Source organism: Eumetopias jubatus, unplaced genomic scaffold (assembly GCF_037043125.1).
Source record: "Eumetopias jubatus isolate StellerSeaLion01/CBP00866 unplaced genomic scaffold, mEumJub1_p1.0 scaffold_7, whole genome shotgun sequence".
NCBI classification, from domain to species: domain Eukaryota; kingdom Metazoa; phylum Chordata; class Mammalia; order Carnivora; family Otariidae; genus Eumetopias; species Eumetopias jubatus.
In genome coordinates, this window is record NW_028274813.1 from 110914566 (window position 1) to 110933761 (window position 19196).

The following is a 19196-nucleotide window of genomic DNA, read 5'->3' on the forward strand; positions in this document are numbered from 1 at the left end:
TTGCCAAGTGGTTAGCAGTATTCTCAGCCTTTGTCACCCTTTCCTTGCTGGCTTGAAGTGACTCATTGGCTGCGCATTAAATCCTTTCCATATTCAGTTGTGGAAATAATCCGTCTTTCCTATCTTGCTAGTATTTGCCACTGTTTTAACTATTATAGCTCTAGACTATGCTTTAATATCCAATAGTCACATTTGCTAAGAAAACGTGTTTTTATAAAATAATATTTTTAAGTTCTACAACTTGAATTAAGGGTTGCTAGACAGAGAACTGCAGCTTGGAGGAGGTCTCGAACTTGAGCGGGACTCCGTGGGGCTTGTTACGGCACAGATCCATGGGCCCCCAGCTGCCACCGATTCAGTAAGTATTTGCATTTCCTTTTTTTTTTACGATTTTATTTATTTATTTAAGAAAGAGGGAGACAGAGAGAGCACAAGCAGGGGGAACGGCAGGCAGAGAGAGAAGCAGGCTCCCCACTTAGTGAGGAGCCCGACGTGGGGCTCGATCCCAGGACCCTGAGCCAAAGGCAGACGCTTCACCGACTGAGCCACCCAGGCACCCCAGTGTTTGCATTTCTGACAAGTTCCCTGGTGATGTTGATCCGGGCACCACGATGTGAGAACCTCTGCCATGGAGTGAAGATGTGAAATAAAGACTATGGTCAGCCCAAGAATGGCCCTGATGCCCAACGTGCTCTCAGACGTCGGGTGAGCCTGCCCTGTGCGCTTTGTGTGAGTACCTCCCTGACAGTCTCTGGCCCTGCCCCTGGCTCTACTTCAAAGCCGACCCAGGGCACATAGCCCTCCTTTCAGTGACCCAGAGAGGTGCTCAGCCTAAGCACACAGCCGCCCTGTTGGTGACAGGTGTCGCACGGCCAGGCTTTGGCCCCTTTCAGGCAGACACCGGAGAAAGGGAATGATGTGCTGACTCCCTTTGTTTTAGGCTCTCGTGACTTTCCGTCTGTTCAAGGGCAGTGGGACCAAGAACGCATTTTCATCTTCGCTTTGTTCATTTCCCGATCCCTTGGCTATTTAATGGCTCCACACAAAGGGAGAGTTAATTACTAACACCTGCTTCTGCTCCCAGTCCCATCGGCAACTTCTTGACAGAGGCTTTTCCCACCTATTCCCCACAATGGAAGCATATTTAAGGAAATAAACATAGTTTTAACAGCTTAACCATACAGTATATACCTCTGTGGAGAGGGCTACCTCTCACTTCTTCCTTCATAAAGGGACAGACATTTTTTGAGGGAAATAAAATAGCCGTAGAGGTGCTACCTGCTATGGGTTTACTCTATTGTTGTTGTTATTAAGACAGAAGTGCGTGATTACATTTTACATGAAATGTGTGGCTTTAGAAAAACATTTGTTTCCCAGTTTTTTGATACTCCCGTGTCCTCCACTCACTTATATTCTCCCTATCTAGGTCCCCCAAAAGTTAGGTTGGAAATTATTTGTGTTTCCCTGAGGGGTGTGCCTTCTGAGAATTTCTCCTTTTCATTTTCCCCTTTGGGATTTCGAAGACGCACCATCAGAAGACCTCCTGTCACAAGCTGACGAGAGTTTCCCGTTGGACCCTCCCCTGTATCCATTCCCTGTTCAGCAGACACCGAATAAGGCTGACCGTGTGCAGAGTCTTGGGAACACAAAAAGACAATCTCCTGTCATCAAGGCCTTGCTCTCTGTTGAGGAAGGCAGACATGTTAGGTAACAGTTACAGTACAGTAAGACTAATATAGTGCTGAAGGTCATCAGAAGATGCCTGAGGACAGAGGCCAGGGGCACTGCCCTCAGCTTGGCAGGGAGCCTAGCGAGGCGCAACTCCCAGAAAAGATGACATGTGAGCAGATCATTGGGAGGAGGGGGATTTGTGCATTTATTTATTTTTATCACTAATTGTTATTATTACTGTTACTTCACTTTTATTTACTTTTGGAATAGGAGCTGATACACAACTTTCACAATTCAGTAAGTATGAAAAGGTTATAGAAGGGCTATCCAATAAAAGACAGGATGTGATTTAAAATCTTCCTTGTAGGGGCGCCTGGGTGGCTCAGTCGGTTAAGCATCTACCTTCGGCTCAGGTCATGATCCCAGAGTCCTGGGATCGAGCCCCACATTGGGCTCCCTGCTCAGCAGAGAGTCTCCTTCTCCCTCTGCCCCTCACCCTGCTCATGCTCTCTCTCTCTCTCTCAGATAAATAAGTAAAATCTTTAAAATATAAAAAATTTAAAAAATTAGATCTTCCTAGTAGCCACATCTTTTAGAAGTAAAACAAAACAAGGAAAATTAATTTTAATCCTATATTTTATTTAACCCAATATATATAAAATTATCATTTCATCATCTAATCAGCATAAAAACTATTAATGAGATGCTTTACATTCCTTGTTTTTGTACCAAGTCTTTGAACGGGTATAAAGTGTACCTTACATATAACACATCACAATTTGGAACAGCCCCATTTCAAGTGCTCAATGCTCACAGGTGGGACTAAGTGACTACATAGTAATCAGTTGCCCTCCCATTTCTGCCCTGAAGCTGCTGACTTCCACTCCCTGCAGGCAGCCGATTTTTGCTAGTCTCTAGTGTGTTCTTCCACAGATAGTTGATAGGATAGGAGCAATCGTAAACATACATGTACAAATAGTGGATGGCAATCACATCGTTGTGCATCCTACTTTTCTCGCTTAATAATAGATCTTGGAGATGTTTCGTATCATTACACAGGAAGCAAGCTCATTTTTTTCTTTCTTTTGTTTATTCATTTTACTGCTGTAGAGTATCCCAGCTTGCACACTCATGTTCATAGCAACATTATTCATCTAGTCTTTACTGCTGAACATGTAGGTGGTTTCCAGTATTTGGTGCTTATAAACAATGCAAGCTGAGTTTTCAAAGAGGCAAAGAATGATGGAGCTAACCCAGTGAAGATGGAGAATGACATTCTCCATGAGGCAGGAAGGCCCAGAGCACAAGGACACATGACATGGAGGATGCAGGGAAGAATAAATAAATTATTGAATTAATAAAGGTGGGAGGAGAAACAAATCTTCCATCCTGGTGATTTCTGATTCATAGATAATGTAGAAGGCATGAAGGAAACAGAAAATCACCACTTAAAACAGTACAATAATAATTGTTACAGGCAAGAGCTACTGATGAATACTTAAATTGGTGGGCAAAACTTTGAGAACTGGGATATTTGCATAGCCTCAAAGTATCTCTCCCCAAAAATGTATTAATTATTATGATGGTTTTAACATCTGTCCAAACGTGCTTTGATATGCCCCCCTCCAGGAAGTGGAGCTTAATTCCACTGGACTTACTGACTCACTTCTAATGAATAGGGTATAGAAAAGGAAAAATAACTTGACAGTGAGCAAACCTGGCAGACACCACCTTAACCAAGCGATCAAGGTTAACGTCACCAGCATGTCATGTTCATAGAGGGTACCCCTGACAATGTGATGGGAAAGATACTTCACCTCTACGGTATCCTTCCCCAAAACCTGTAACTTCAGTCTAATCATGAGAAAACACCAGGTAAAAACCAAACTGAGGGACATCCCACAAAATTCCTGACCAGTACTCTTCAAAAGTGTCAAGGTCATGAGAAACAAAGGGTGGAACACTGTCACCGACCAGAAGAGGCTAAGGAGTCACATGGCCTCAATGCACTATGGGATCGTGGCCTGGGTCCTGGAACAGAAAAAGGACATTTGGGGGAAAACTGGGAAAATGTGAGTAAAGTCCTTATGTTAGTTAATTCTGGGCCAGTGTTAATGCCCTAGTCTGCAGAAATGTGCAGATAATCGCTAAGATGTTATCATTACAAGGAGCTGTACCATCTTTGCAACTACTCTGTAAATACAAAATTATTTCAAAATAAAAAGTTAAACAAGAAAGAATCAGAGGAGTGACTTGATTAGATTCACATTTTAGAAGAATGCCAGTCGTTGCAGTGGGGAAGAAGACTAGAAGGGGAAAGACCAGAGGAAGAGCTTACAAGGTCAGGCTATAAAAAGTCAAGAACGGATGCTGGAGGCCTGGAGGGGAGCAAGGGCAGGAGTCTGAGGCCATGGGCAGGTTGCAGAGATCTCTAGAAGAACTCAGTCAGACCAGGTGATGGTTTAGACAAGCAAGTGAGGCAGTAGGGGGACTCAAGATAACACTCAGTTTTCAACCTCTGAGAATGAGATGGGTGATGATGTCATTCACTGGGATGGAGATAACAGGAAGAACACAGGTCAGGGAAACAGTTCAGTCTTGGAGTTGACTGTTGAGTTTGGGGTACATCTGAGAGATCCAAGTATGCATTAGGCAACTGGATACATGGGCTGACGGGTCAGGGGGGAGAGCTGGCTGTAGACGGCTGTGGAGAGCCACTGGCATATAAAGAGTGGTTGGGACCAGTGAGAGAGTGATATGACCCAGGGAGAGGGGACAGAGAAGAGAGGGCGTAGAACACAACCATTTAGGGGAATAGGCCCAGGAGGTAGCAAGGGGACTGGAGCATGTCCAGAGAAAGTGGTGACAGCGCATGTAGTCATTGGGAGCTAGGTCCTAGAAGCAGGCTGCCAGGGTCAGAATATTGGCTCTGCCACCTACCTGCTGTATGACACAGAACAAGCTCTTTAATCTAATAAGGCTGTTGTCAGGGTTATGTGACACACTATATGGAAAGTTCCTAGAATAATGCTGGGCTCTTGGTGTTCAAAGAATGTTGGCTAATTGGAGGCAAAGGAAAATAAGAGTGTGGTGGTCTGGAAGTTAAGGGAAGAGAGTGGTTCCGAAAGGAACACATGGATTTCATACCCCTGAAGATGGCTATTGTCAAAAAAGTGGAACATAACAAGCATTAGAAAGGATATGGAGAAATTGGAACCTTCACGCATTGCTAGTGGAAATACAACATGATACGGCCACTGTGGGAAACAGTTGGGTGTTCCTCAAAAAGTCAAACATAGAATTACCATATGATACAGCAATTCCCCTCCTTGGTATATGCCCCAAAGAACGGAAGGCAGGGACTCAACCAGGGGCTTGCACACTCATGTTCATGGCAGCATTATTCACAAGAGCCAAAAGGTGGAAACACTCCATGTGTCCCATCAACAAACGAATGGATAAACAAAATGTGGTATATACATACGACAGAATATTACTCAGCCTTAAAAAGAATGAAGTACTGATACGTGGTACAACACGGATGAACCTTGAAAATGTTATGCTAAGTGGAATAAGTCAGACACAAAAGGACAGATATTGTATGATTGCAATTTGATGAGGAACCTAGAGGAGGCAAATTCATAGAGATAGAAAGTCGGGTAGAGATTACCAGGGGTTGTGGGGAGGGGAGAATCAGGGAGTTATTGCTTAATGAATGCAGAGTTTCTGCTTGAGATGATGAAAAAGTTCTGAAAAAGGGTGGTGGTGATGGTTGCACAACACTGTGGATGTACTTAATGCCACTGAGTTGTACACGTAAAAATGTTGAAACTGGTAACATTTTATGGCGTGCATATTTTACCGTAATATTAAAAAATCGAAGACGTGGGTGCCTGGGTGGCTCAGATGGTTAAGCGTCTGCCTTCGGCTCAGGTCATGATCCCAGGGTCCTGGGATCAAGTCCCGCATCGGGCTCCCTGTTCCTTGGGAGCCTGCTTCTCCCTCAGCCTCTCTCTCTCTCTCTGTCTCTCATGAATAAATAAATAAAATCTTAAAAAAAAAAAAATCGAGGACGTGATTAATGCCGCAGAGAAGTCAAATAAGATAAGCCCTACGAATTAGTCTCTGCATTTTATGACACCAGGGTCATCGGAGACATTTCCAGAGCCCTTGTCAGAGAGCAGAGGTCAAAAGTCAGATTGCAGTGCGTTGAAGGACGATTGGGAAGTTGCCTATACCAGAGACTGGCCAACTACGGCCAAATCTGGCCTGTTTCCTGTTTCTGTAAATAAAGTGTTTTGGAATGCAGCCCCACCCGTTAGTGTATATTTTGTCTCCGATTGCTTGTGTGTGACAACAACAGGGTTGAATAGTTGCCACAGAAACCATATGGTTTGCAAGGCCAAAAATACTTTCTGGCCCTTTTCAGAAAGTTTCCCAAACGCTGGACCAGACAAGAACCCCTGGTCTTTCCGGAAGTTGGCTTTCTTAGACGATGCCTGCATTTCTGGGGATGTTGTTGAGCAGATGACAGTGCCCCTCCAGCCAGCTAGCAGGGCAGACCCAAGGCTAACCAGTAATAATAATAATGAACAAGAAGGAGGTAGAAGAGGAAGAGAAGAAACTCCGTCCTCTCACTGGAGATATTATCTCCAACTTGCTGTCTCTTCTAGCCTTGGAAGAAGGGATTCTAAGGGATTCTAAGCCCCTTCACCTAGCCCCTCCCCCAAAAAACAACCCACTAGTAAATTGTCATGTGACTGGTGATAAAAAACATTTTGAGATGGTTACAAACTACAGTTGGTTTAAAGTTTCCTCATTAAGGCAAGAAAAATGCCCACAACCTGAGACTTTTCAAGGACTGATTAACTTCCTTTCTGGGACAGAGTGTCGATATTAATTTCAGATCAGAAGGAAAGCTGATGTCTTCGGCACTTACTGTGTGTCAGGAACCATGCCACGTTTTGTGCCTTGGTGACCTCACTGATGGTCATCAAAACCGTCAGATGGCCCTTCCCCATTTCACAGGTGGGGCAGCCGGGGCTCACTGGAGTTAAATACTCTCCCACAGACCCACAGGGAATTAGTGGCAGACCTGGGCTTTGAACCGTCTCCCTGGTTCCGGGGCCCGGGCTGTTCCACTGCATCATGCAGGCATCCCCTCCTTGGCCTCAGAATGCTTTCTTGAGCCCATCCTAAGCAAAATCTAATACTTGGTGGGTTCTCCACCTATTTTAGACAATGGGTCATGCTATTTCATAATAAGGTGGCCACTTAGGGTGCATCTCAAGTAGACTGTAGGCTTTTGCAGGACCCACTTCCCGGCCCACTCCCGTGTTCCCTATGTCCCTAAGCCCCACGTTGATGGTCAACTGATTCTACCCAGAGGTATTTCTTGAAAACCATCCTGCTTTTCAGTGCACTGTGCTAGCGCCATCTAGCACCTGGGCTTCACTTACTCCCACTTATCATTTATTTTTACATCATCTGCAAGAATTCCTCAAGCTCTTGCTTAGGCACAGTGACCCAGGGAGGCAGCAAGAGGGGGGATAGAGCGGCTTCTTCGGTCCCCATCCATGCATGCCCACATGATCAGTGCATAAACACACAGCACCCTGGTGATTTCTTTCCCCTTCAAGGCTGCCCTTGATAACGCAGTCTTTGACTGCCCAGAGTTCTACAGCCTTCAAGTCAGAACTGAAAGGGAACCCAGAGGTCATCTACCCGGCCCTTGACCATAGCAGCAAGAAAACCAACTGAAGCCCAGAATGGATTGGCAGCGTCCCCGGGCAGACAGCTTGTCAGCGGCAGATCCTGGCCTAGGAAGGCCCCAGGTCTCCCAGCTCTGAGCCTGGAGCTCATCCTGCTGCAGTTCACTGCCTCCTGATGAAGCAGGGGTCTTCCCCCTGCATGCGGAGCGCTTACCTTGGAGCCCTTTTCATGAATGAGACCAGATGCAGAACTCCACATTGATTTCTGTCCCTCCCCTTTCTGCTTTCTGTTCAAGGCAGCCCCCCAGCTCCCAGCTGGCTCCTGTCCCCTCCCCCAGCCGGGAGAAGTTATTACATGAAGAGATCAGCTTACCAGTTTTCTTCAGAGCAGAGGCTGAGCTCGGAGCTCCGGGTAGTACCGTGAGGGAGAGCAGAGGGAACCAGCGCGGTGCCTAGCGGAACTCCAGGGCTGGAATCCCGAGACACAAGTGCATCTGCTAGCTGTTAGCACTTGGCAGACGGAGTTCTCCTCTAGGGTAGTTCTAACTTTGGGTAATAATGTTTGTCAGCTACCTGATATTAACATTGCTCCACGTTCAAACAGCAGTGTTAGCAAGACCTGGGGGAGAGGTAAGCCAAATAAAATATCTTGTCAGAAGTTGTATTTTTGTCAGCACTATATTTCCTTTTCTATCTACCAAGAGGGATCAGGGAACGGGTTTTTTTATGGTGTGCAAAGAGTAATGCTTTATATTGCGTTTTTAGGCTTGCTTTGCCTTTTCTTACAGAAAGACTTCTTTTCTTGAAGAATCCCGTCATTTCTAAAAGCTCATTCTGAGGTTGTCTGTACAGTTGCCACACTGGGGAGTTGGCATGGCCTTGGTGACAGATGCCTGGAGCGTGCACATTTCTCCTTCTGCTGTTGCAGAAAAATAAATGTGCACGTCAGATTCCGATAGGGACTGTTACCTTTTGAGAATTTTTCTCCAGTGTTGCAGAGAGGATACGCATGCTAGAGGAAATGCTTTTCTTTACTGCTTTTGCATCACATTTTCCTCCCTTTTGCTTTGATGTACTTGGAAAAATCTGTGTTTAACTTTGGATCATAGGTTTGCAGCGGGATAGTGATACATGACAGGGCTAGAATATGCCCAGAGCTACTAAGGCAGGGAGGCATGTTTAAGGCCCTCGGGGGTGATTTATTCTTAGGGGTTTAGCTCATATGTTTGCTGGATACATTTCTGAACATCACAGATGCTCCGGGAGCCAGTTCCTGATGCAGGCAAAGAGACTGGAAGGGGGGACCATGTGGTCTGGAGAGGAAGCACTTAAGGTGTATCCACCCTCACCTGCAAGTAAGGCTGCAACAAATTTTCCTCACCCGCTCCTTTTACTCTTTATTCTGATGAAAGATCTCAAAGACTGAGGCCCGAGTAATGAATGGAAGAACAGTCTCTTTCTGGAATCCATCTTCCTCTTGAAAAGCCAAGTGAAAAGACTATCTCCTAAAAAGGCCAGGGACCACATCACAGCTTTGCCTTTTGTTAGCATTGTCAGGACGGAGCAGGCTCTGAAAGCTTCATGTAATGACTTTCCCTTCTCCGTGAGTGGAAGCAAGAGCACGCCCCCAAAGCCCGGCTGCAGGGCTAGCCGTGGGTTCAAAATAGACATATGGCTCTGAGGTGTGCAGCAACGGGTCATTTGCTTCAGGCTTTGAGCCTATTAGTTACCCGTGTCCTCTGCTCTGCAGATATTCTCTGGGCCTGGGGTGGAGGCGTGGGGGTGGGGGGGAGGTTGTCCGAGGGCTTGAATGGGAGGTGGAGGAACTGAATGGGTTTGTGATGCTGGAAAGCTGAAAGCAGACCATTGCCCTCTAGTTGTAGCCAGGGTTTGCAACTTCCCTGTTGATTTTTTACTGTGTAGAGTAAATGACAAATGGGCCAGCCTAACTCAGCCTGGAGCACTTAAGCATGTGAAAGGAGAGCTCATATGGAAAATATTTCTATCACCGCTGCCTGCGCATATGGTATAGGGAGACCCCCGTGCAGAGCAAATCACAGCGCTCCAGCAGCCCCTCAGTGGCGGGCCAATTACTCTTATTAACAGCAAGGCTAAGGGCAGGCTTCAGTTACCTGCGCACAGCTGGCTCCCGGGGAAGGCCACTCTGGAATGTGTGTGCCTCAAGCCTTGTGTCACATGCAGAGCGGCGGGCGGCCCTGTTTCTCTTTACAATCGGCGAAGCAGATGAAAAACGAAAGGGGATTACACTGGCTCACCCAAATCTTGATGCTGTTCGGCCAGCCCTCAGCACTCGGGAGAGAAAGATACGACTTCTGTCTTTCGAGTTCAAGTGTGAGTGCTTAGTAGCCAGCAAACCCAGTGAGAGGTGACGAGATGCCTGCTCTCCTGCTCCTTTGTTCTGCTCTGCCACGCTAAATACAGACCCTGGGGTGCCTGGTCCTCTTCTCTGGTTCCCGGCTTCGGAGCGCGCGTGTGCACGTGCGCGCACCCGTGCGCCCGTCACTTGCGGAGCCTTGGCTGCATAACTACTGGGCCGCTAGGAAATCGTACAATTAGGATTCCTTTCCCCTTGCTGGAAATGAAATGATGAGGAAGGACCATGAGTATGCCAGTAGCTCCCCTCCCTCCTTGAAAAGAATGCTGTTTATATAGAGCTTTGAAGAATGTGGCATTTATTTATAAGAGTCTCTTTTTTTTTATAGCCCTGTTACTTACAAGACTCACCCATAAACATGTGGCGTCGTCCCCGAGTCACCAAGGTTTTCTTTTTCGCTGCCAGCCGGTGTTCTTGCAGGTTTTAATTATCTTCCCTTTGGATGTTCATAAAAACACACGAGGAAGAGGAAAAAAGGGGAAGAGAGGGTTGTGCACCTAGTATTGCTTATAGCTGCCTGTGGCTCAGCGTGGGGCTGGAAGCCAGGCGGCGAGCTCTGGGGAGAAGCTGAGAGTCCGTTTTCTAGGGTGTGAAGTCCTTGCAGATAAGCAGGGGCTAGCAGGTGGTGGGAGGAGGGGTTGTTATTCCAAGCAAGCCTTATTTGGCGTCCTGTTGCTGGCACTGTTGGCCCCGGTAACGGTGAACCACGGACAAACAACCTGGTATGGTGTGGGTGCATGGGTTTGAGAACAAACACAGGGAAGGACTGTTCCTTCCTTGATTTTCCAGTTGCAGGAGCATTAGGTTCTCATGACCTCGTAAGAACATTAAGGTCACCAGAAAGCCTTTGGCTTTGTCAAAATTAGGAGAGAAGCAGTGTTCACTTGGAGAGATTGTGTGCATCCCCCGAAGAATGTAAAGGACTGTAAAGTCAGGCTGGACTTCTGGTGCGTTCGCCAGAGTGCAAAACATGCCGGGATCCAGTTTGTTTGCTGGACGCCACAGGATGGTATGTGGGAGTGGAAGGGTGCGTTTTCTTCCCTGAATTTGGACCTAACCTCCTCAGAAAAGGTCAATGAGATACTGTTATGTGTGAGGAGGCAGAGGGAGAGGAAATCCAAACAGTTCTAGAAGTGGGTCAAAAAGACGTTTATGTTAATTTTGATGAAACAATTTGGCAAAACCTATCAACATTCAAAATTAAAATTAAATCAATGTAAAGGGTACAGATTGTGGTCACAATCTTGTGACTGTACTAAAAAAAGCACTGAACTGTACCTTTTTAAAGAGCAGATTTTATGGTATGTGAGTTATATCTCAATTTTTGTTGCGCCAAGCACCGGGGGTTGTAGGGAAGTGTGGACTTGCTGTATCATACACCTGAAACTAATATTGCACTGTTAACCGACTGGAATTTATATAAAAACTTTTTTAAAAGATTAATTTTTTGACATTAAAGATAAATAAGAAATAGTTCTTTGACCCAACTTCTCCATTTCTAATGCTTTATCATATAAATCTACTCCAAATGTGCAAAACGCTCTTTGAACCATTTTTCAGAATTAGGTTGTTGCAAAAACCTCAAAGAGGCAGAGGAGCAGTGAAATCTGCCTAACGACATGAAGAGAAATGCCACAAACTGCACACACTAGGCAGGTGTTCAAAAAGAATGATGTGGTTTTGGTCGTACTGGTAGGAAATGACCACCAGGATATGTTGTGAGGTGAAAAGAGCACGTTGCAGAACAACATGTATAAAATACTCCTCTTCGCGTAAAATGGATGAACATATTTGTTCATCCCCTCTCTGGAAGGATACACAGGAAAGGGGAGGCGATGGGGTGGCTGGGAGTGGAGGGCAGCTGAGAGATTCCCATTGTACCATACACCTGTGTACCTTTCGAACTGTATACAGTAAACCTGTCTTAGCTGGTAAAATAATAATAATAATAATATAATAAAATGCACGATCTAATAAAAAATCGCTTAGTAGTGCATATCATCTGGCATGTTACCCCTCTGGTTTTATTTTTACCAGGAGGGATAGTAGTAGTAGCTACTTTAAGAGGTGGTTGGAAGGATCGAATGTGATAGTGTGTGTAGAGCTCTTAGCTCGGTGTGTTAGTGTAGTAAACAGCGCTTACTGGCGATCACCATGGTTACTATTGCACATGCTGCCAGGGTGTACCAGCTAGACGCTCAGGAAAGGAAGGTGAAAAAGAGAAGGTCTTTTGTCTTTGACGAGCTTCCCCTCGAATAAGGGCACAGAGTGCAAACAGTTAATGATCACGCAATATGAAATCCTCTGTAACTGCAAGAGCGGAGACAGAAGGGCAAAGGAGCAGTGAAATCTGCCTAACGAAGTGAAGAGAAATGCCACAAACAGTGTCATATTTGAACTGAGACTCGAAGGGTTGTGTATCCGGGCTCTTCAAGACAATCCCCAGGTTCAGTGATGCACAGTGATTCAGTAACTCGGCGCATAGTTGCCCTCACAGCTGTGATTTATTATAGCGAAAGGCTACAGAGCAAGGTGCTTGGGTGAAGTCTGGGGGCAGCCAGGCGCGACATTCCAGGAGTCCTCTCCGAATGGAGTCATGCAGGGCACACTTGATTCCCCTAGCGATGAGTTGTGGCAACACGTGTGAAATGTTGTCAACCAGGATGTTGTTAGAGACTCAGCCCCTACGGTTTTTGTGGGAGGCTGTCCACATAGGCACCCTCTGCCTGCCGTGTCCCAACAGTACAGATTTCCAGAAGGCAAGCAGGGTGTTCAGCATAAACATATTGTTAGTACAGTGTGGGCACAGGGAGCCACTTTCACCAGTCCTGGGAATGGTGGGAACCCTCCCCAAATCCATTCCCAGACACCAGTCAGTGGCTAACCTTGTTAGGCAGGTCTTTTTAAAGGCGAGCACTCAGGTCTGATGTGTTAACTCTCTTCTTCACAGATGGGTAGGCATTTTAAGTGGGAAAAGAGGGAGGGAGGACATTCCAGGCAGAGGGAAAACATCTACAGAGCCCCAGAAATTAGAAAGAACATGACATGTTCTGGAAACAATGCTTGGTTCAGATTACAGAAGCATATGTTGTGAGGGGATGTGGCAGGAGAAGGCTTGTCCCTGGATCCCTAGGGTTGGAGTTTTTCTCTGTGCTTTTGAAAGTTCCAGAAATTACATATCTAAAGTCTTAAGATTAATTTTATCTTTTATGACATGCCATTTAGATTACTATTGTGCGACATTTTCATGGTCATACGTTATTGAAATTGTTTAAGGATTAAAATAAATTAAATAATCATTGTAGAGTTGCTTTGTAAGTAGTGGTAGCCTTAAGCTAGCCATGATTTTAGTCTATTTAGTTTTTTTTGTACTAATAGATTTTAGTCTATTTAGTTTATTTGTGGCAAATAGAAATGAAGGATCCATGCAATGCCCTTAGTGACTGATTCTTTGTGCACAATTCTCAGTGGCTCGACCTTTTTTTTGCTTTCTGATGTCCAAAGTGAACTACCAGCTATGTGGAGCTAACTCAATAATGCAAGAACGGAGTTTGAGCCTTGGGTCTACCATGTCTGGCTGTATGACTTCCCACATTTTGAATTGTTTTTCTTCTAAATTAGGAAAGCTATGGTTGTTATAGAAACAAATTCAAGAAATGCAAAGAATAAAAAGTTAAAGGTTCCTCTTTACCCTCACTCCCTTCCCAATCCTTCCTCCCTCCCCAGATGAAACCATCGTTAACAACTTGGCATTTGTTCTTCTGGAACCATATCTACACATTTCTAAGCACAAGGGTGTGTGCATATGTGCATGTGTGTCTATGAGTGTATGTGCGCATATGGCTACATACATGTGTGTATATGACCATATGCGCATGTGCATATATGCCTACACACACGTGTGTGTATATGACTACATACAGATGCGCGTGTATGACTACATGCGCATGTGAGTATATGCCTACATGTATCTGCCTCTGTGTGTATAGGCCTATAACTTGCAAATAATGACAGTTCTGCTGCTTCTTTTCTGATACCTGGTACTTCCTGTTTCTACTTCTTGTCCTCTTGCAATTGCTAGGACTTCCAGTATCCAGTGTTAAATCAGAGCAATGAAAGTGAACATTCTCATCTTCCAGATGTAAATGGGAAAGTTTCTACTTTGTCATCACTAAGTGTGATGCCTGCCAGATGTTTTAGGTAGATCAAATTTATCCAGTGACAATTCCCTAAGTTTTTATCATCAGTGTTGTTCAATTTGAGCAAACGTTGTCTGTCTTCACAAAGTGCTAATGTGGTATTCTCCTTTAATCTACTTAAAAAGTGAATTATACTGACTGATGAATCATTGAACATTATATAAAAAACCAGTGTTTTTACCTTGAGTAATTGAATTTAAAAAATAAATTTAAAAAAGTGAATTATATTAGTACATTTCTTAATGTTGGACTCTCTTTGCATTCTTGGAACTATCTTAGTCATGGTGATTTATTCATTAAATTCACTATTAGATTTGATTTGTGAATATTTTATTTTGAATTTGGGGTTTTTTAAATGCGTACTATTGCTCATGGCTCTCCTTTATTGTGCGAGACAAGGGTTTTGCTAGTTTTGTAAAATAAATTCAAAAGTTTCTCATCTTTTAGTGTGCTTTGAAACAGTTTAAATAACAGAGGAATTAGCCTTTTCTTGAAGGTCTCTTGAACTCTGTCATATAGTCAGCCCTTTTATGAAGAGGTGGTTTTTGAGTACTTGTTTTGCTTTCTCTTCTATTTCTAAAAAAAGTGTAATATTTAATATATATAGGAAAATATATATACTATATAAGCAAGTTATGAAACAAAATAATAAAACAAACACCTGTGGACTTACCACCCAACTAAAGACATAAAATATGCCCAGTACTCTATGCTAGCGCCCAGGTCTGTCCTCCTCTCTTCTCTCTCAGGTAGAAGATGGTTGTCATTTCCTTGCTTTTTTTTAAAAATAATTTTATCATATATATATATATATATACACATATATATATATTTCTCTAAGAATATATTATTTTGTTTTGAGTTATATAAACATGGTATCTTGTTTTCCTTTATTCAACTTGATTTTTTATTCAACACAAGGATGCATATAGCATTCATTCATTTTTACTGCTACACAGCATTCTGTGTGATAAACTATCTTTTCTCCTGTTGATAGGTATTTGAGTTCTTTCTAGGTTGGCTTGTTTTCTGTTATAAACAATGCTGCTGTGAGTCATTTGGAGCACGTCTATTCCCACGTATATGAAAGATTCAACCTAGGAGTTGAATTAGTGGGTCATAGAGTATGTGTTTGTTTAATTCCCCAACATAATGTTAAATTGATTTCTAAAGTGGCTATCAGGTTTCACTTCCACTAGCCCTGTTTAAGTGTTCTCAATTATCTTATCTCCTTGTCAATATTTGGCATCATCAGACAGATTAATTTTTGTCGGTATAACATGTTATTAGTGTTGTTAGTTGACGTTTCTTTAATTAACAACGATTGCTATAGTGTGATATTTACATGTGTACAAACTATCCATGTTCCTTCTCCCCGAGATACCTGTTCATGTCTATTTCCTGGTTTTAGATGTGGTTCTTCACTTTTTCACTGCTGACTTGTAGTTCTTTGTATATTTTGAATATGAATCCTTTGTTTGTTATTCCATGTAATTTTTTCCAGTTTGTGCCTTGAATTTAAAATTTTATAGTATCTATTGATAAACAGAAGTCCTCAGTTTTAGTGTGTTTGAATTTAAGTTACTTTATGTTAACACTTTGAATGTCTTACTTAAGAAATTATCCATCCCAAGCTTATAGAGATACTATATGTTCATTTATAAAATTATTGAAGTTTTGCCTTTCACATTTATGTCTCTGATACACTTAGAATTGGGGTTTTTTGTATGAAGAATATGTGAATAATATGAATAATGGACCTAACTTCATTTCTTCCGCATACTGGTAATCAATTGTTGCAGGACCATTTATTGAAATCTCTACTTACTCTTTGGGAGAGTTGTTAGCTGTTAGCTGTTTTTAGACATTTGCTCTTCTTTGTGAAATTTAAACTTACCAATTTCCCTTGAAAAAATCCTTTAGGAATTTTTATCAGAATTGTATAGAATCTATAAATCAATATGAGAGCACTAACATTCCAATATTGAGCCATTCTATCCATGAATATACTATAAGCTTTACATTTATTTAGGTTTTCTTTGAAGTTTTTCAGTGAAATTGTACAATTTTCTACATAAAGGTCTTGCGTGTCTTTAATTTTAGGTGTATTCCTAGCTATCTTGTTATCATCTGCTATTGTAAATTATGTTTGTTTTTTATTAAATTTTATTTTATTTTATTTAAATTCAATTAATTAACATACTGTATTATTAGTTTCAGAGGTAAAGTTCAGTGATTCACGAGTTGTATATAACACCCAGTGTTCATTACATCACATGCCCTCCTTTGTGTCCATCACCCAGTTACCCCATCCCTTCCACCCAGCTCTCCTCCAGCAACCCTCAGTTTGTTTCTTATAGTTAAGGGTCTCTTACGGTTTGCCTCCCTCTCTGCTTTTGTCTTATTTTATTTTTCCTTCCCTTCCCCTATGATTCTCTGTTTTGTTTCTTAAATTCCACATAGGAGTGAAATCATATGGTATTTGTCTTTCTCTGACTGACTTATTTCACTTAACATAGTACCCTCTAATTCCATCCACATCATTGCAGATAGCAAGATTTCATTTTTTGATGGCTGAGTAATATTCCATGTATATATATATACCACATCTTCTTTATCCATTCATCTCTCAATGGACATCTAAGCTCTTTCCATAGTTTGGCTATTGTGGACATTGCTGCTGTAAACATTAGGGAGCAGGTGCCCCTTCGGATCACTACACTTGTCTCTTTTGGGTAAATACCCAGTAGTGCAATTGCCGGATGGTAGGGTAGCTCTATTTTTAACTTTTTGAGGAACCTCCAATCTGTTTTCCAGAGTTTGTTTATATTTTTAAATTAATTTTTTGCTTTGCTAATGCTTAGAAACACAAATGATCTTATGTCCAAAAGATTTGCTAAACTCACATTAATTTAAATCAATTATCTATAGGAACGTTTATGATTTCTAAGTACATAATTATATATCGACTGTGAATAATGACCCTTTTGAGTTTTTCCTTTTTCCAATTCTTATATCTTTTAAAAAAAAACAAACAATTCTTATTACTCTGGTGAGGACCTTCGGAGGCACTGTTATTTTGTTCCTTATTTAAAGGGAATGCTTCTACCACTTTGCCATTAAAAATGAAGCTAGCTTAAATTGATTTTAAATTTTTTTAAAAAAAGTTGCTTTCTACCAAAAAAAAATGAAGTTAGCTGGAAAAAAATGAAGTTAGTTGCAAGTGTTTGGTGATAAACTTTATCACATTGGTAAACCATTTTCTATTTATGGTCTGCTAAGCGATTTATTTCTTAATCATGAATAGTTATTGAATTTTATATAATGCATTATCTCTGTCTGTTGAGAGGAACATACTGTTTTCCTTCTATACTCTGTCAGTGTGATAAATTTCAGAGATAGATTATATAATGTTAAACCATCCTTGCATTCCAGAGATAGATCCAACTTGGTTTTGATATATTTCTGTTTTTATTAAATAGATTAATATTAAATCTCTGATTATCTTTCCACTGTCTGTAGCACCTCGAGGTGTGTCTAGAGCTGCTACAGACATCCTTTGTTCTCTCCCCATTCCATTTTATTGACCATTCTCACCAGCAGTCTGTCAGTTTTATTAGTCTTTATGAAAAGCCAACTTTTGGCTTTGTCAATCCTCTGCACTGAAGCTCTCGGCTTTCTATCCCATTCAGTTCTGCTCTTCTTTTTCCTTCTACTTTCTTTGGATGGATTCATCTGGTCTTCTTTTTTTTTTTTTTCTTTAACTTTATCAGCTTTGTAAATTTATGTATATAGCCCATTGATTTTCAGCCTTTAATCTGTTCAAATATGAACATTAAAGATGGTAACTTTTTCTTAAAATACCACTTCTGTCGCATCCCTTAAGTTTTGATATATAGTATTATTATTATTATTATTATTATTTGGCTTTAAGTAGTTTTAAAAATTGTCATTATGATATTTTCTCTGACCCATGCTTTATTTAATTATATTTTCAGAAGTATGGCCCAAGTTCATTTCTAACTTGATTGTACTGCAGTCAGAAAATGTGGTATCTGTGAGGTTGACTTTTTGAAATTTATTGGAAACTTACATTATGGCCTAGTATATGGACAGTCTTTGTCAACATTCCAAGTGAGCTTGAGAAAAATGTTCATGCCTAATAACTGGGTATAGGGACTTTTTATATAGCTATTGAATCAAGACCATGGATTGAGTTGTCTGAGTCTTATATCTTTGCCTGACATTTGCCTGCTTCATCTATCGGTATTTGAGACAGACATGTTGAATCTCCCACCAGCTGCTCTCTTGGCCTCTGGGGGAGATGGGGCATGACTCACCTCACTGTTCTTTAGGCAGTCCTGTCCTCAACATTAATGACCACTCCAACCTGATGGCAACTCCTGCTCATTGTACCTGTGGTTTCGGAGTTTAGAATTTTTCCATCTCTGCAATAGTCTATTTTGGTGATTTCTTCTGCAGTGGTTTCTTGCCAACATAAACTTTCTAATGCCCACAAATTCCTCAAAAAATTTATCTGCTGATTGTATGCTTTCTTGTTTTATAGTTGTTGTAACATGTGGATCTTTTCTGCCTTTTGAATGGCATTTTGGAAAAGGGAAAAACAAATGTCTCTGCTCTGGCTGCTGTCTTTACCCTTTGTAAGACATATTTTTATCCTTTCTTCTTTCCGTCCTTTTCCTTTTCTCCTAAGATAAGGCAAATAACCTTTCTAGACTTCTATTTCCTCATCTATAAAATGGGGATGATAATAATAATATTCATCTCGATGGCATATGAGGAATATTAATAAGATAACATCAACAAAATGCTTTGCAGAACTGTTAAGATCTGTACAAATGCAAAGGATAACTTTAGCAACTTTCTTTAACTTTCCTTTCCTTTTGTGTGGCTAATGTTATTAAGCAGCTCGGCTACATTAGAGAAAAGTGATTAATTGTGCTTGGCAGGTCATGAAAGGCTGAAACAAAATTTTATTTGACACTTTTTGAGAAAATTTGCTTGCAAGAAATTATTGGGTGCTTTAATAGAAAGTCACAAAATAAATGGAAAAATCTATTTAGTCTCAAAACGAATGCTCTAGTGGGTGTTTTCTTTTCCTCTTGCACTGTGTTGTTGGCATGCATACTCAATTAGGCACTTGTCCTTTAAAAATATTTTTTTTACTTAAAAAAATCCATATTTCCTGATTCAGCATAT

The 19196-nt window shown here is 41.8% G+C and overlaps 1 protein-coding gene across 2 annotated transcripts in view; it reads left to right on the top strand.

Annotated features, from left to right (window-relative positions):
• The window catches only part of THSD4 (thrombospondin type 1 domain containing 4), a 580073-nt gene that overhangs the window by 379059 nt on the left and 181818 nt on the right, over window positions 1-19196 (top strand). Inside the window, exon 1 of one of the 2 annotated variants that reach the window (XM_028100463.1) lies at window positions 7941-8012. The exons of the other annotated variant lie outside the window; for it this stretch is intronic. Within the exon in view, the coding sequence (XP_027956264.1) occupies window positions 7941-8012 (72 nt within the window). Of the gene's footprint in view, window positions 1-7940; window positions 8013-19196 lie in introns of those variants that run through there. 2 annotated transcript variants of the gene reach the window in all.